The sequence below is a fragment of the Panthera leo genome, chromosome D1 (assembly GCF_018350215.1).
Source record: "Panthera leo isolate Ple1 chromosome D1, P.leo_Ple1_pat1.1, whole genome shotgun sequence".
NCBI lineage: Eukaryota > Metazoa > Chordata > Mammalia > Carnivora > Felidae > Panthera > Panthera leo.
In genome coordinates, this window is record NC_056688.1 from 59,663,547 (window position 1) to 59,681,399 (window position 17,853).

Sequence of the window (17,853 nt, forward strand, 5' to 3'; positions counted from 1 at the left end):
TGGAGAAGGCCAAGATCTGTTACAAGCCCTTCTGTACTACATGACTGTTTAAGTGTGTTTGTATACTGCTTTGGTAGGGGGATGGAATGGGTGGAAAATGAGGTCAACAAGTTAAGTATTAGCAAGAAATACAACTGAGTAAAGCCTTCTAAAGTGACTGACACTTACCTACTGGGGCCTGGGGGGCTCCAAAGCCCAAAGTAGCTGTCGTAGTATTAAATCCAGGGGCCCCAAAGGCTCCTGTACCAAGAGGCCCTCCGATCTTAGGTTGGTTGTTCCCAAACAAAGATGCCTGTCCAGCACCAAGAGCTATGGAGACAAGAGGAAAGAAAAAGCGCCACAGGAGATCCTTTGAATGTTATACCAGAGGTCAGTTACTTAAAAATATAATACATTTGGAAACTTCATAATGACCACTCATTTCAACAAAAGAGCTAATACAGTCAATGCTAACTATATGCCAGGCACTGTGCTAAGTACATTATATACATCATAGGCAAAACACTTAACTTCTCTGTGCTTCGGATTCTTCAACTATAACATGAGATAATAATACATAGCTTAGATATTTATCCTAAGGTTAAAATGAATAAACACATACTAAGCATTTAAAAGAGGACTGGTAGATACTAATATTCATTAAATATTAGCTAGTACCTCACTTAATCTTCCTAAGCCTGAAATAGGACATATCTGCATTTTATAGATGAGAAAACTAAGCGTTTAGTAATTAGCTCAATTGTCACAAATGTTGTAGATGGTGAAACGGAGGTTCAAATCTTGGTGCATCTGAATACAACCAGGGTTCTTTACTACACTATAGTAATACGAAGTTTGAAAGAATTAAAAAATAATCAATTTTTAAATATCAATATTTGCAAATCAAAATATGCAGCTGAACCAATCACAATGTCATCTTTTTGACTAACATACAGGCTAAACTACAGAAAACCAAATCCAATACATCTGTGAAGAGCAAAAAGCAGTACTTTCAAGTGTACTATCTCATGAAAACTACTTTACACCAAGACAAACGTTTTGTTTTATAAAAACCTAAATGCTTTGTGATGAGGTTACTAAACAGTCTCAAGTTTCATCATGAATCAGACTGGAGGGAGTAGAACTTATTTTCACCAAGGGGAAACCACTGCAGAAACTTAGGTTTTAAAGTCTAGGGGCGCCTGGGTGGCTCAGTCGGTTAAGCGGCCTACTTCGGCTCAGGTCATGATCTTGCGGTCCGTGAGTTCGAGCCCCGCGTCGGGCTCTGTGCTGACAGCTCAGAGCCTGGAGCCTGTTTCAGATTCTGTGTCTCCCTCTCTCTGATCCTCCCCCATTCATGCTCTGTCTCTCTCTGTCTCAAAAATAAATAAACGTTAAAAAAAAAAAAAATTTGAAGTCTAATGAATCTTGCTTATGGATCTTGTTCTCAGCAGTGAAACTGGGGAGAATTTATTTAGAATGATTTATTGGCATTAAATTTTTTTAAAATTTCCATCTCCTCCTCAAAAAGTTATTGGAAATTCGGAAGATCTAAAGTTCGTTTTAACGCCATCAATGCATCTTCAGAGAGAAAAAAACCACTTTAGAAATACAATACTTAGAGATCTAAAATACTGAATACAAATTGTTTTGAGATTGCAATCAAAAAAAGGCTAGGAAGTTTATATTCAGAGAATCCATACAAAATAAATTAGTGAGGGTAACTACTGAATGGACAAAACACTCCCTGTCTAATTAGTAACAAGAAGACAATCCCTTTGCTACAGCTTTGGAATAGGGAATGGCTTCTTTTAAAATCCCAAACCATCAGAAATTGGCGAAAATTAACAGAAAACCTGAATTTACTTCCTTGAAAGACAAACTTTACAGCACAAATTTCAGAATTCTTTATTTTTCCAGGTAGCAAATACCTCCTTACCAATGAACAAAAACCTAGAAGAAAAACGAATATATAAAATACAAAAATTTCTCATCTGGATGGGTATGCATTTCCTTCACCTTTGTAGGAGCCCTGGATGAAGAACCATGAAACAGTCTAAAAATCACTGTATTTCAATAACCAATAAAAGAATAAAAAAGGCACTGGGAGGTTCAGGTCACCTGAAAAGAGACTATCATAAATTGATCTGCCTGCATACTGCTGCAATTTGTCAATAGAAAAATATTTTATCTAGATCTAGCTCATATTACGTAAATGGCTTTTTATGCTTAACAAAAAAGGGCTTCCTAAGAGTCCACAGGTTGAGGGACATTCTGGAAAATAATGTCAATTTATGAAATGCGCTATATTTACGATTAGTTGTAGGAGTCATAAAGCAGATATATGGGGGTCACCATGTTGTAATAGTGGCCCTAGAAACTCCAAGGATGCTCAAGAAAAAAAGTGAAATGGTTATATTCCTTTTGAGATTAGAAGTTAATTTTATCTATGGTATCTATTAGCTTTGGGTAAATTTTTCTGTGTATACCTTAGCGTTACAATAAACTTTACTAGATGCACCCTAAACTTACTACTTCATGGAAAATTTTAAGAACTAAAATCTCCTTTTTTTTGGAAATCTTTTAAAGTTTATTTATTTATTTTGAGAGAGAACGAGCAAGCAGGAGGGGCAAAAGAGAGGGAGAGAATCCCAAGCAGGTCCGCACCATCAGCATAGAGCCCTATGTGGAGCTCTAACTCATGAACCGTGAGATCACGACCTGGGGCCACAACCAAGAGTTGGGTGCTTAACCGACTGAGACACCCAGGCACCCCAAGAACTAAAATATCTTAATATTACTAACTACCAGGGCACCTGGGTGGCTCAGTCAGTTAAGAAGCATTTGAATTCAGCTCAGGTCATGGTCTCATGGTTCGTGGGTTCGGGCCCCGCATCAGGCTCTGTATTGACAGCTCAGAGCCTGGAGCTGGCTTTGGAGTCTGTGTCTCCCTCTCTCTGCCCCTCTCCAGCTCATGCTCTTTCTCAAAAATAAACATTAAAAAAAAAAAAAAAAAAAAGATAGCAATATTACTAACTACCAAGAAAATGGCATATTATAGATAGTGACAATGATACTTTATATCACTGTCAAATCAGAAACGTATACACCCCTGATTTAATGAGGGTTCCTTGGTCTGAGCACATGGGAGGTGGGGAATATCAAATGTCAAGGAATAATACATTTTACAGGAAAATTTGTTACAGGACATTTTACTTCTGCTGAGACAGAAGTATGAATCTTCATTACTCCAAACAAAAGGTGCACAGGAATACCCACTTAGCTAATGCCCCAAAAAGACATCACCCAAAGCTACAGTGCTATTCTACTTGAAATGCAGAGTTCATGAACATGGATGTTTATGTACAATCATCTCCAGACACACTGCTCTCAAAGCCTCAAGTCTGCTTTATCAGATGTGATCATCAAAGAATTCCAACAGCGTATGCTTGTTGGTTCTCAGAACTCTTATTTCCTACATGATCTAGTGCTGCTAAGGTTTGGGGGTGTAAAATTATTTACTGATTTTATTTGGGTTTTAGTTTATACAAAGCATGAATGGGGGATATATAATGGCAGTAAAAACAGGATCTGTTGTCTGTGATGTAGAACTGTTTAAGGATAACTGAACATACTCAAATAAATAAAAAGGCTGAGATATTACATTATTGTGGAAGAGAAGATGATAGCATCAGAAAAAGTTACATGATATTTTATAACTTGCACTATAGGAAAAGGCACTGCTGATAATAACCTGCAAGACCTAGAAGCCTCTTTGGCTCTTTGCCCACATAAAAATAAACTTGTATATGATGATACCATAAAATTAAGCGGTAAACTTAAAGACTTAGTGGAAATATCTAACAGACATTAGGATAAGCATCTTACCTGGGTCTTAGGTTTATGGTTCACAAACTGTCTAGGGTCAAAACTACCTTTGAAAAGCTCTTAATTTGCCCACACCAAAGCTAATTTTTTTCTCCAGGATTACAAGAGAACACTGATGTCAGATGATATATTCTGCTTAAGTTTAGGGATTACAATGCACAAAATTTAGAACTTTTTAGTTTTTATTTCTTGCTAAATATACGTGGTAGAATTTGGATAAGTTAAAAAGTTCAAATAAAAAACTCTACCATACAACCCAAAAGAGTTAATATCCACAATATCTAAAACACTCTCAAAAACAGATTAAGAAGCAACGATCAAATATTGAGTAGGGAACTGAAAGATTCAAATGGCCAGTAAACATACATTAAGCATACCCTTCACAGTAATTAGCGAAATGCACACTAGAATTCCACTAACACGGATGTAAAGATGAAAAAGTCCAACAATACGGAAAGGGTATGGGAAAAATGAGCACTTTCACACAATGAGAACAAAAATTCATACTGGCATTCTTTTTGGAAGGCAAATTAGCAAGACTGACCAAAATTCAAACTGTGTGTATACTCTGACACAATCCCAAGTATCAATCCCATAGTAACACTAACACACACAAAATTATGTAATGAAGATCTTCATTACTGCATTGCTAATAATATCAAAAAGCTCAAATGTCTACCAATAGGGGAAAGCTGAATTATGGTATTTTTATATGTTTATGTATATATACAGACATCTACACACAATGGAATACTAACAGAAAAAATATATGCCGCAAATGCCATGGGAAATGAAAAAATGAAATAAAGAATTATCACATAAGGAATAATGAAGGTGCTTTCATTTTGAAACATTTTTGACCATTAACACACAATATAAAATACACAGAGACCCATAACACACACATATTTAATTAAAATAAAAATTAAACGATACTTGGGGCGCCTGGGTGGCTCAGTCAGTTAAGCTTCCGGCTTAGGCTCAGGTCATGATCTCACAGTCTGTGGGTTCGAGCCCTGTATCAGGCTCTGTGCTGACAGAGAGGAGCCTGGAGCCTGCTTCAGATTCTGTGTCTCCCTCTCTCTCTGCACCCCCCCCTCAAAAATAAACATTAAAAAAAATTTTTTTTAATTAAATACTTAACCTTGCTTTGTACAATAATTTTTTCATTTTTTTTTCCTTAAATGCTGCTTGCAGCGCACTACATAAATACTACATCCAACTAACGTGTCTTAACCTTTGGTTTAAAAAAGACACTCTTGTAGGATGTGGTTTCTACTTAAGAATACAATAAAAATATATATATAAAGCACACACATGTATAACCATGTGTATGTGCACGTACATTTGAGAAAAATGTACAAAATATACATAAAGGGGTCTGACAAAATCCCAAACTTTAAATAGCTGTTACTTCACAAACCGGAAGGTGTTTAGACACTTCTGTATTGTTGAGGGTTTTTTTTCACAAGTACTTACAGCTTTTATTTTATTTTTTTTTTTTTTTAAATTTTTTTTTTTTTCAACATTTTTTATTTATTTTTGGGACAGAGAGAGACAGAGCATGAACGGGGGAGGGGCAGAGAGAGAGGGAGACACAGAATCGGAAACAGGCTCCAGGCTCCGAGCCATCAGCCCAGAGCCTGACGCGGGGCTCGAACTCACGGACCGCGAGATCGTGACCTGGCTGAAGTCGGACGCTTAACCGACTGCGCCACCCAGGCGCCCCTACAGCTTTTATTTTAAAAAGAAATGGAAGGTAATAGCTCAGAGTATAAAATTAAGTACTATTAAAAAGGAGATGGCAGATAAATGATCACAGTATACAAAGACAACAGATAACTGGATGGTGGAAGCAGAGACCATGGAAATAAATAGTCTGCAACTAAATGACAGTCAGATGACTTGGGAAACAGGCAAAACTATATGCTCTAACAACCCTGTTGAACTGTACATGCTGAAGCGCTTATTTGTTTTATGACCACTACCACTTCATATTGCTTAAAGCAGTTGGGCAGGCAGGAGGGTCAATGTCTGGGGTGCCAGGGTGGCTCAGCTGGTTAAGTGTTGATTCTTAATTTCAGCTCAGGTCATGATCTCAGAGTCGTGAGATCAGGCCTCTGTCATGCTGCATGCTGAGTGTGCAGCCTGCTTAAGATTCTCTCACCCCTCTTCTCCCTTCCCCTCACTCACATTCTCTCTCTCTCTCTCTCCTCTTTCTAAAAAACTAAAAAAAATAAATAAAAGAAGAAGGGTCAGTGTCTTCAAAGGCACTGAAAATTAATTATCAACAGTAGGAACAGAGACACAGGTGTGACATCTCAGCTCTACATCAAGATGGAAAGAACTGAGAAGTATGCACAGACTTTTGTAAAAGACCTTATGCTCTTACTGCTCTGTTTTCCTATTAGGGTAATTAAGCTTACTTGATAAACAGTTCAAAGTCTTAAATCCCTTTTACAAAGGTAGCACAAGGGAATGGGAAGTTAATAACGCCGTCATATTGACAAGTCTCACATTAAATACTAAAAATCCCAAATAGACCAGGACTATAAGACATTTTGTAGAATGGGAGCATAAATAAGATATGTGTCCAAATGTCTAAGATAAATGTCTAAGATAAATGTCCAAATGTTCTAAAACCTGGTAAAGCATAACTGCTGAGAATGTTTTATAAGTCTGTTTGAGAAAATGCATATCTACACCCTATTTCCAGGCATAAGATCAAACAGAGTTGTCTTAAGTTCCAACAATTAGAAAGCCTAAATTTTGTGGTACAGTTCCTTACCTGTTCCAAATCCTGCACCAAGGCCAGTCCCCAGAGTCCCAGGTCCTGGTTTACTTCCAAAAATACTACTCCCACTGGTATTTGTGCCGAAACCTAGAAGGACAAAAGAATGAGTGGACTGTACTTTTAATAGAACTCTCAATTTCCTGTATAAGGGAATTTTTAAAAAGGCAGTCTGACCCTAAGCTTTGTATCCTGTCAGTTAATAATATTTAGAAATCCTAAATGGCAGGCTACTTTAACCTTTTTAAAGTTTTTAAAATTTTGATGCCTGTAAACAGACCCCCATATCTTCCTACTTACTTATGTTTCAGACTTGAAATATTAAAGCAAAGTGACTATGCTTGAGCATATACATTCCCTTTGTAAGACTCAAACCTATTTTTGATGTTTAATTAATGGAAGAAAAATGAATTCCCTCCAGCTTTCACTGAAAATAAGACAGTCCAGGGCACCTGGCTGGCTCAGTCAGTAGAGCATGTGGCTCTTGATGTCAGGGTTTTGAGTTCGAGCCTCATGTTGGGTCTACAGATTACTTAAGTAAACTTTAAAAAAAAAAATTTTTTTTAAAAATAAGAGAGTCAACAAACACACTTTATTGAATCTAAAGGTTCCTGCTAACAGAAATTTACCTATAAAATTTTCTACAGTAGCTCTGGTTTTGAACAGATAAACCCTGCATGGGCAGTAATGTGTGGCTGGCTGACCACACAGGAACTTTAATCCTCATCTTTCACATTTATGAGGTGTCATAATCAAATCAGCCCACAGGAGCACTCAAGGACTCAGCTAGCTGATATTAAAAATAATGTATACATAACTTTTCTTGGGTTGAACTGTTTCATTATCATAGATGATGGATAGTTAAACCATCTTCCTTCACTATGATCTTTAGAGAAAATCCTATTAATTTCCCTTGAAAATCCATAGGTTTCCCCAGAAGAAACCTATACTGCATTACTGCTATTATTTATCTTTTGTTCAGATAGGTCCACAAAGTTTCTGTACTCCTTTTGGAGATGATATCGACAAAACAGCTAATGAACATAACATTCATCTCCTGTTTTTCTTCATAAAGATTTTATTGTTAAGTAATCTCTACACTCAACATGGGGCTCTACCTCACAACCCGGAGATCAAGAACTGTATGCTCCACCAACTGAGCCAGCGAGGCGCCCCTATCATTAATCTCTTTTGATAAGAGGAAACAAAAATCAATCAAACCTTGTTCATGAAATATTTGAAGTCTTTTTAAAAGGTATCATGGAGGGGAACAGCTCTAAAAGATAACAGTCTTAGTAAAGAGTATCTTGGAATATATGACACTATCACCAAATAAGAATATTATACTTAGTCATGCCAATCTTTGGATTATTATCTCAATAGAAAAAGACCAAGAAAAAAGGCTGAAGAATTTAAATAGTTTGAAAATGTATTTTTAATGTCATTTAGAAATACATGTGATCAGGGGTGCCTGGTGGCTCAGTCGGTAAAGCATTCAACTCCTGATTTTGGCTCAAGTCATCATGATCTCATGATCAAGCCCTGTGTCAGGCTCTGCACAGAGCCTGGGATTCTCTCTCCCTCTCTTTCTGCTCCTCCCTTGCTCACGTGCTCTTTTTCTCAAAATAAAAAACTAAAAAAATGCATGTAATCTGACATAATCTAATATATTTAATTCATATACTCATTAAATCTTTTCTTCAATTGTGCTAATAGCTATGCCACAAAACAGTACTGCTACTCAAACACAGTTTTTGGTTTTTTTTAAAGAAAACAAATGTACTTGGAAATATTCTTTTTTGAGTTAAAATTTAACCGGAAAGTGTCTTCCATTCCCATAAATAGCAGAAAATAAGATACTTGTGAACTACCTCAAACCCACACGAGGGAAATAAGTCCCAACTTACACTGTTTATACCACACATTTCCTCAGATTCTTACTGACAAATGTTGATCAACTCCGTTATTTCAAAACAATTTTTAAAGTAAAATTAAAGATGGTTAATTAATGGTTAATTAATTTACAACAAAGGAGCCAAGAATATACAAAGGAGGACAGTTTGTCCAATAAATCGTGCTAGGAAAACTGGACAGCAAAAGAATGAAACTGGACCACAATCTTACACCATACACGAAAATTAAAGACTTGAACTGCAAGATCCGAAAGTATAAAACCCCTAGAAGACAATATAGGCTGTGAGCTCCTATGTAATATCTGTTGGGGCAATGACTTTTTGGATGTGACACCAAAAGCAAAGACAACTAAAGCAGAAATAAACAACTGGGACTATATCAAACTTAAAAGGCTTTTATACAACAAAGGAAACCATCAACAAAATGAAAAGACAAGCTACTGCATGAGGGAAAATACCTGTAAATCACACATCTCATAAGAGGTTAATATTTATATAAAGAGCTCAACATGATAGCAAAAAAATAATCTAATTTAAAAATGGGCACAGAATCTGAATAGACATTTTTCCAAAGAAGACATACAGATGGACCAAAGACATATGAAAAGATGCTCAACATCATTAATCATCAGGGAAATGCAAATCAAAATCACAATGAGGGCTGTCTGTGTGGCTCAGTTGGTTAAGCATCCGACTCTTGGTTTCAGCTCAAGTCATCTTAAAGTTTGTGAGCGTGAGCCCTGTGTCCGGCTCTGTGCTGATAACACGAGGCTGCTTGGGATTCTCTCCCTCCCTCTCTCTCTCTCTGACCCTCTCCTGCTTGTGTGTGCATTCTCTCTCTCTCTCTCTCTCTCTCAAAATAAATAAACGAACACAATTTTTTACAATAGCCAAAATACTGAAAACAGTATTTTGTATTTTAAGTATCCATTGATGGATAAATGGATAAAGATGTGGTATGTACATACAATGAATATTATTCAGCCATAAAGGAGAATGAAACATTGCCATCTGTGACAACATGGATGGAATTTGAAAGCATTATACTAAGTGAAATAAGCCATTCAGAGAAAGACAAAACTGCATGATCTCATATGTGTAATCTCATAAAACAAAAGAAGAGCTTATAGATACAGACAATAGATTGGTAGTTGCCAGAGGCAAGGAATGGGAGATGGGCGAAATGGGTAAAAGGAGATCAAAGGTACAAACTTCCAGTTATAAAATAAATAAGTCATGGGGATATTATTTACAGTATGGTGACGACAGTTAATACTGTCTTGCATATGTGAAAGTTGCTAAACTAGTAGATCCTAAATGTTCTCATCATAAAAAAACGTGTAACTATGTATAGTGACAGATGTTAACTATAACTAGACTTACTGCAGTGATCATTTCACAATATACACAAATAACAAATCCTTATACCTGAAACTAATGTTATATTTCAATTATATCTCAATTTAGAAAAATAAGCCTAAAGGAAAAAGATACTGAAGTATTCAAATAGTTCCTTAACTGCCCACTTAACCATACAGCATGGAAGAATCACTGATATATTGCCCAACATCATCTTATTATTACAAAAAGAATCGACCTTTTTAAACTGTTGCTCCCACGTATAGGCATTCTGTCTGTAATTCCTCTCCTGAAACAATTCTATTCCTCCATTCACTGAGAAATTCAGACACTAGGGGCACCTGGGTGGCTCAGTCGGTTAAGCGTCCGACTTCGACTCAGGTCATGATCTCACGGTTCATGGGTTGAGCCCCACACAGGGCTCTGTGCTGACAGCTCAGAGCCTGGAGCCTGCTTCAGATTCTGTCTCCCTTGCTCTCTGCCCCTCCCCTACTCACGCTTTGTCTCTCTCAAAAATAAATAAACATTAAAAAAAATTAAAAAAAAAAAAAAAAAAAAAAAAAAAGAAATTCAGACACTTATCTTATACTCACTTAATCTTAAACTCGTTCCTGCCAGGAATATTTACTAAGAAAATGAGCTGATGACTCTAAAGAATGACTTAAGGATCTTGCAACACCAACTGTGGCAGCAGGTACTCCAACTTACTTTAGGTATCCGAACTTTTAACTCGTGGATTAACCAGCATCAGAATGAAACAAAATCCCATAATGGATAATGTGTGACCAACAATAACTTAGCAACACTCTGAATCTTTGTATAACCTTATTCCATTTCCAGATTTGTTATATGGCTTATTTCCAAATCGGAAGATTCTTCTGCCCACAAACTCAAAGTTGAAAGGTTCCCAAGACAACAAGAGAATCAAAGAAAGCCTTACCTAGCTCTGGATTCCTCAAGGGTGGTAACGGAAATTTAAATTCACCCAAGAGTAGAATAAAACTTGCCACCCTGCAACTCCCATCTGACTCAGAGGGAATCATTACTCTTAGGGCCCCATTTCTTCACCCTTTAAATCATTTAACCAAGTTTTAGTGAGCACCAATGCTATGCCAGTCACTAGGTCAACACTGGGGATTAAAAAAGAAAAAAAATCAGAAATCTGCAACCATGGAAAAACATCAAGCCCAGCCCACTTCATCATTTTAGCCTATATAAGCAAATAAAAAGTGTTTCTGAACATGAAGCATGCTACAAAAAAAGACATGCATTTTCAAAGGGAGGGAAAATTGGCTCTTGAGGGGTTAAATGAATCATAGATATACAATGGTTTATGGCCCTTGAAAGGGCAACAGTACATAAACAGATACACAGTACATATGCGATATTAAAATCTCACAGGATGAGAAGATAACTAAGAAACAACTGGTCTAGGGGTTCCTGGGTGGCTCAGTCGGTTAAGCATCCAACTCTCGATTTCAGCTCAGGTCATGATCTCACGGTTCGTAGGTTCAAGCTCAAACTCAGGACTCTGAGATCAAGAGTGGCATGCTCTTCCAAATGAGCCAGCCAGGTGCTCCACTGACCATGTCTTTTCACTCATCTTCCACTAAGTATCCCCAGTGTGTAATGATGTATCTGGTATGTAAAATCCTTAACAGATATTTAAACTATTATTTCCCTTGATCATAAAATGAACTTTCCTTATCTAATGCAAATTATGTTAATAATTTGTTAAAAATTTGATTAAAAGCTTAATTAGGTAGTTACAGAAGACATAATATAATGTTCTATTAAAGTTTAATTTTTTTAGCATTATCTCTGAAAACTAGTTTGGGCTGTGTTTTAATTATTATTCAATCTTATCTGTATTTTCTAAATTTTTTATAATGAACACATATTCAAAAATAAACTTTTGCAGCCGAAGGAAAGCTTTAACTTTTAATAAAAATCATGAAATCTCAAAAAAACAAGAAAAATCAAAACAAAAATGACAACAAAAAACATTTAAAAAAAAAATCATCAAATTTGTATACTACTTCCCTATTTAAAACCTGGCCTAAGAGAACGTGTTATCTCGGGGCTTCTGGGTGGCTCCGTTGGTTAAGCGTCCAACTCTTGGTTTCTTCGCTCAGGTCGTGATCTCACAGTTTTGTGAGTTCAAGCCCCGCATCTGGTTCTGTGCTGGTAGCATGGAGCCTACTTGGGTTTCTTGCTTTCTCCCTCTCTCTCTGCCCCTCCCCTGCTCGTGCTGGTCTCTCTCAAAATAAACAAATAAACTTTAAAAAAAAAAAAAAAGTGTGTGTTATCTCAACTGAATGTGTTTCATTTATGGTCTCTCAACTATTGGTGAGGTAATCCAAAGGAAATGTATTTCCTTATTTTGAAAAACTTCTATCTCCATTAGAGAAGCAACTTTCTACAAGGTAATACTGCATGTGTTGAATGGCCCATTTTATCCAAAGCAGGGAGTTGGGAGCCTAATAATGAGGTAAGGCAATTTATATCTAAGTATGTCAACCCATGTCTATGATTTTAAACCTTTCCCTCTGGTACCTCACATCAAGCCACAGCTTACCTGAGAATTTTTTAATATTCCCAATCATATGAATCAGGAGAATGATGTGTGGTATAGTCAGTGTAACTTTAAGAGAGTCAAACCTGCTTTTTTATATGTACCAAAATTGGAAGTGTTTGTATTGGTTCCTAAAGTCAGGGTTGGTTTGTTACCAAAGAGCCCGCCACTGGTTGTACCAAATGAAGGAGCACTGGTTGTGCTGGTTCCAAATGTAGTAAGCTTGTTATTGCCAAACAGGGTCTAAAAAGAACAAAATACAGGAAAATTTTAAGTAGTATAAAGACACACTCCAAACAGTAAACAGAGGTTACACCTCATACTGGATTGGATGTGAGGGAAGTGAAAGAATGTCGTAACTTTACGAAAAAGTAGGAGGAGGATGAATAAAGACTATAAGAAAAATATACTAATCTGAGCAAGATGGGACTTTACAGAGCATGCTTCTAGCCTGAGACGTTAATGGCAACCCTTCAGCAAACACAGTATTTCAGTACAGCAAAGAAAATAATAAGGTAATCAAATATTTTTTTTTTACCTGGTAACAGAAATGTTCATGTATTTAATTTGCCAGCAGAAACAGTTACAATAAAAAATTTAAACATGCTAGAACATGGATGAGCCTTTAAAACATTATGCTAAGTAAAAGTGGTCACAAAAGACTACATATTATGTGATTCCATTTATATGAAATGTCCAGAATAGACAAATCTGTAGATAGCAGGCTTGAAGTTAATTGGGGGGAAATGAGAAATGACTACTAATAAGTATGAGGTTTCTTTTTATTAAGGGGATGAACATGTTCTCAAATTGACTATGGTAATAGTTCCACAATCAGTCAGTATACAAAAAAACCACTCAATTATAAACTTTAAGAGGGTGAATTGTATGACATATGGATTATATCTCAATAAACTGGTTACTAAGAACTTTTTGAAGAATTATATAATTTTCTCAATTTCTCATCTCAATTAGCTGCCCAAAGAAAAGTTACGAAATAACAGATTGCTATTTCCCTGAAAATCACATTTTGGGATTTTTCTTTCTTTTTCATTTTCTTTTTTTAATTATCCACCAAGAGCATGTTCAAAGCTTTTTTTTAATGGGTAAATAAGACAGATTGGCTGTTTTATATTGATTCTTATAGTTTAAGTGGTAATACAGAATTTACTATTATTTTTAGGGTCAAACACAATTCAGTTAAGCCTCCAGCTGCAGGAAAACCATGAGATCACCAACTTTAGCAACTTGGAATTCTTAATTCTCAAATATCATACCAACGTATCACCCAAGAGAATAGAGTATAGGAACTAAAAATTACCTGACTTAATAATGAAAGCACTTCAATTTAGACTCAACAATTTAACCAACTGGAGTGATACTGTGCTATCATAAGTAAACTGTACATAAGCATTGAGGCAAAGAAGTTTAAAAAAGAACTTACTACTTGAAAATTAACCTACTAAAGTTACTTATTTTTGTACCAAATAGCTTTTAATTACTATCAGCATTGTCTAAGACCTAATAAAAACACTTGAAATATAGTTAAATCTTTCTTAGAAATTCTTTAACAAATTTATACATATCTTCAAATTAGATCAACTATAATAACCTACCGAACCGACAGCACCAAATCCAGTATTGGGCTGCCCAAAGAGACCTGTTCCTGTTCCAAATGCTGTCCCAGTGCTGGTGTTTGTAGCTGTCCCAAAAAGACCTCCAGGCTGTGAGGCTTGGGTTACTCCAAATAAACCCTGCAAAAGGTATCTACGTTAAAAGATATCCTTACAACAGTCAGTCTTAAGAATCAGACTTACAACAGTCAGTTTTAAGAATCTTAAGATTAATAATAGCTGCCATTTTGGGTGAGCCTGGGTGGCTCAGTCGGTTGAGCATCCGACTTCGGCTGAAGTCACGATCTCACACCTCATGAGTTCCAGCCCCGCGTCGGGCTCTGTGCTGACAGCTCGGAGCCTGGAGCCTGGAGCCTGCTTCGGATTCTGTGTCTCCCTCTCTCTCTGCTCCTAACCCACTCACATGCTGTCTCTATCTCTCTCAAAAATTAAAAAAAAAAAAAACATTAAAAAAAATGTTTTTAAAAAACACAGTTTATAAGATAGATATTATGCTAAATACATAAAGCATTATTTTTCTTCACAACGAGCAGGGCCATTTAAAAAAAACAAATAACAAAACCCTCATATCTACATCTAAGCCCAATGAGTTCCAATGTCCTGGGCAGTGGTAAGACTTTATACTAAACTCTTATGCTCTAAGAGATAGCAGGACTGTAACACTGAAAACAAAATATGACAGAATGCTTCATTTTCAGAGAGTTACGCCAAAAGAACTAATCAATGCTGAGCCGGGCAATGGACTTTGAATCATACAACTGAAAACAATCAGCTGAAATTATCAATCTGGACACAGAGGCAGGAGTGTAATGTTAAGTCTTAATTTGACATGAGAAACTATACTAATTACAAATAAAGTTTATGTCATCCAGTGCTTAAGAAGATATTTTATTTTATACATTAGTTAACTAAAGAAAAATATTGCACTAATGAACTATTGCTGAAATGAGAATTCAACAGTGATTTCATTCTTTTTGATTGCCAAGTAACACTCCATTGTATATATATATACACCACATCTTTATCCATTCATCTGTCGATGGACATTCAGGCTCTTTCCATACTCTGGCGATTGTCGATAGCACTGCTATAAACATTGGGGTGCATGTGTCCCTTCGAAACAGCATTCCTATATCCCTTGGATAAATACCTAGTAGTGCAATTTGTGGGTCGTAGGGTGGTTCTATTTTTAATTTTGTGAGGAACCTCCATACTGTTTTCCAGGATGGCTACACCAGTTTGCATTCCCACCAGCACTGCAAAAGAGATCCTTTCTTTGCATCCTCGCCTGAGTTATTGATGTTAGCCATTCTGACAGGTGTGAGGTGGTATCTCATTGTGGTTTTGATTTGTATTTCCCGGATAAGGAGTGATATTGAGCATTTTTTCATGTGTCTGTTGACCATCTGGATGTCTTCTTTGGAGAAGTGTCTATTCATGTCTTTTTCCTATTTCTTCACTGGATTATTTGTTTTTTGGGTGTCTAGTTTGATCAATTCTTCATAGATTTTGGATACTAACCCTTTATCTATTATGTCATTTGCAAATATCTTCTCCCATTCTGTTGGTTGCCTTTTAGTTTTGCTGATAGTTTCCTTCGCTGTTCAGAAGCTTTTTATTTTGATGAGATCCCAATAGTTCATTTTTGCTTTTGTTTCCCTTGATTCTAGAGACATGTTAAGAAGTTGCTGCGGCTGAGGTCAAGGAGGTTTTTGCCTGCTTTCTCCTCGAGGATTTTGATGGCTTCCTGTCTTACATTTAGGTCTTTCATCCATTTTGAGTTTATTTTTGGGTATGGTGTAAGAAAGTGGTCCAGGTTCATTTTTTTTGCATGTCACTGTCCAGTTTTCTCAGCACCATTTGTTGAAGCACCATTTGTCTTTATTCCATTGGATATTTTTTCCTGCTTTGTCAAAGATTAGTTGGCCTGGATTCCTTTCTATCTTTGTCGAGTGTTTTTATCATGAAAGGGTGTCAAATGCTTTTTCTGCACCTACTGAAGTGATCATATAGTTTTTATTATGTTTATTAATTTTCCTATGTTGAATCAACCTTCCAGGATGAATCCCACTTGGTCATGGTTATCATCTTTTTCACATGTTGGTGAATTTGGTTTGCCAAGTATTTGTAAGATTTGTACCCAGGCACACTTGAGGGGTGCCTGGGTAGCTCAGTCGGTTAAGCGTCTGACTTTGGTTCAGGTCATAATCTCACAGTGTGCGAGTTCAAGCTCCGTGTAGGGCTCTGTGCTGACAACTCAGAATCCTTGGATTCTGTCTCCCTCTCTCTCTGCTTCTTCCCTGTTCATGCTCTGTCTCTGTCTCTCTCAAAAAAATGAATAAACATTAAAAAAATTTTTTAAAGATTTTTGGGATCTAGCTGTACTGGGTTTTTAATCAGATACAGTATCTCTAACTTAAAGGCCAGTTAAATTCTGAAAATTTTAATCAATAAATCATACTTCTCATTAATCTTAATTTTATTCTTCCCAAAAAGAGTCCTTAGAAATAAACTGGTAAAGGGACACCTGGGTGGCTCAGCTGGTTATGTGTCTGACATCTGATTTCAGCTCAGGTCATGATCTCACAGTTTGTGAGTTCAAGCCCCCAGTGTCAGGCTCCGCGCTCACAGTTCAGAGCCTGCTTTGGATTCTCTTTCTCCCTCTCTCTCTGCCTCTCCGCAGTGCACATGCGCTCTCTCTCAAAATAAAAAAAATAAACTTAAAAAAAAAATACAGAAACTGGTAATGACTCTAAGGACTTTCTCTTTTGCTTTTTGCACAGAAATAGCAATTATCTAATATGGCTCTGAGTTTTAGTGCTCCCTTATTTATTTTAATGAACTACACATCTTTGCCTGACTCCGCTTAAGGAAAAAGCTGAAAGAATATGCTGAAATACAGCTAGTAATTTGTAAGTATTTTCTCCTATACTCCATAGAATGAGTAGAGCCAATGTCCTAAAGTATAACTTTTAGTGGCCAATTCTATTCTAGCACATGAAGCAGCTCCTGGTGATAAGGAAATATGCTTGGAAAGAGTAAGTGACTTGCTCAACAGCCCCTCAGTGAGGAGGGAGTAAAGTTTGGACTAGAATCTAGGCTTTAATTATTTACATTTTGCATATTCCTTTCTATATACCGTCAACCCTTAAGAACTACCGTAGAGGTAGAACTTGCTACTTTGATATGATTAGAAGCCTCATTACTTAGTTCTCTGAATAAGACCTGGAGTTAATTAAAGGTCTGTTTCCTTACCATGGTATTAGTACTTGGCTGTCCTAGTGTGCTGGTATTACCAAAGGAAAAGCCAGTGTTCTGGGTGGTTGTGGCCTGGCCAAATGGTTTACTGAAGAGGCTGGTAGTCTGCTGATTCTGTTGGCCAAAGAGACCACCCGGATTTGTTCCAAACCCAGTTGTACCTTTCAGAAAAAAAGAAATACAGTAAAAATAAATGGAGAAAAGAAAAACCCCCTCAAATCTCACATTATTCAGTTACTGCAACAACATTAATATTCTTGACTAAATGATGTAGGAAATCTACATATCTACATATCTAAATGATGTAGGAAAATTTCATTCACTACTCAAAACAGATAACCATTTCACTTCCCATCCTTTTTCACCTAACTCTGGAGTTAGTTCAGACTTTAATTCCTATAATAATACTCTGACTCCAAGAACCCTGGCTGGGCTAAGTAATCTTTTTTGAGTCCA

At 36.6% G+C, this 17,853-nt stretch overlaps 1 protein-coding gene across 7 annotated transcripts in view; it reads right to left on the minus strand.

Annotated features, from left to right (window-relative positions):
• NUP98 (nucleoporin 98 and 96 precursor) overlaps positions 1–17,853 on the minus strand; it is a 114,162-nt gene that overhangs the window by 72,069 nt on the left and 24,240 nt on the right. For 3 of the 7 annotated variants that reach the window (XM_042905556.1, XM_042905557.1, XM_042905562.1), the window contains 5 exons: positions 17,395–17,558; positions 14,122–14,259; positions 12,610–12,748; positions 6,656–6,748; positions 169–309 (listed from right to left, as the gene is read on the minus strand). In XM_042905556.1, the coding sequence (XP_042761490.1) occupies positions 169–309; positions 6,656–6,748; positions 12,610–12,748; positions 14,122–14,259; positions 17,395–17,558 (675 nt within the window). The remainder of the gene's footprint in view (positions 1–168; positions 310–6,655; positions 6,749–12,609; positions 12,749–14,121; positions 14,260–17,394; positions 17,559–17,853) is intronic. The other 4 variants (XM_042905559.1, XM_042905558.1, XM_042905561.1 and 1 more) reach the window with 4 other exon arrangements.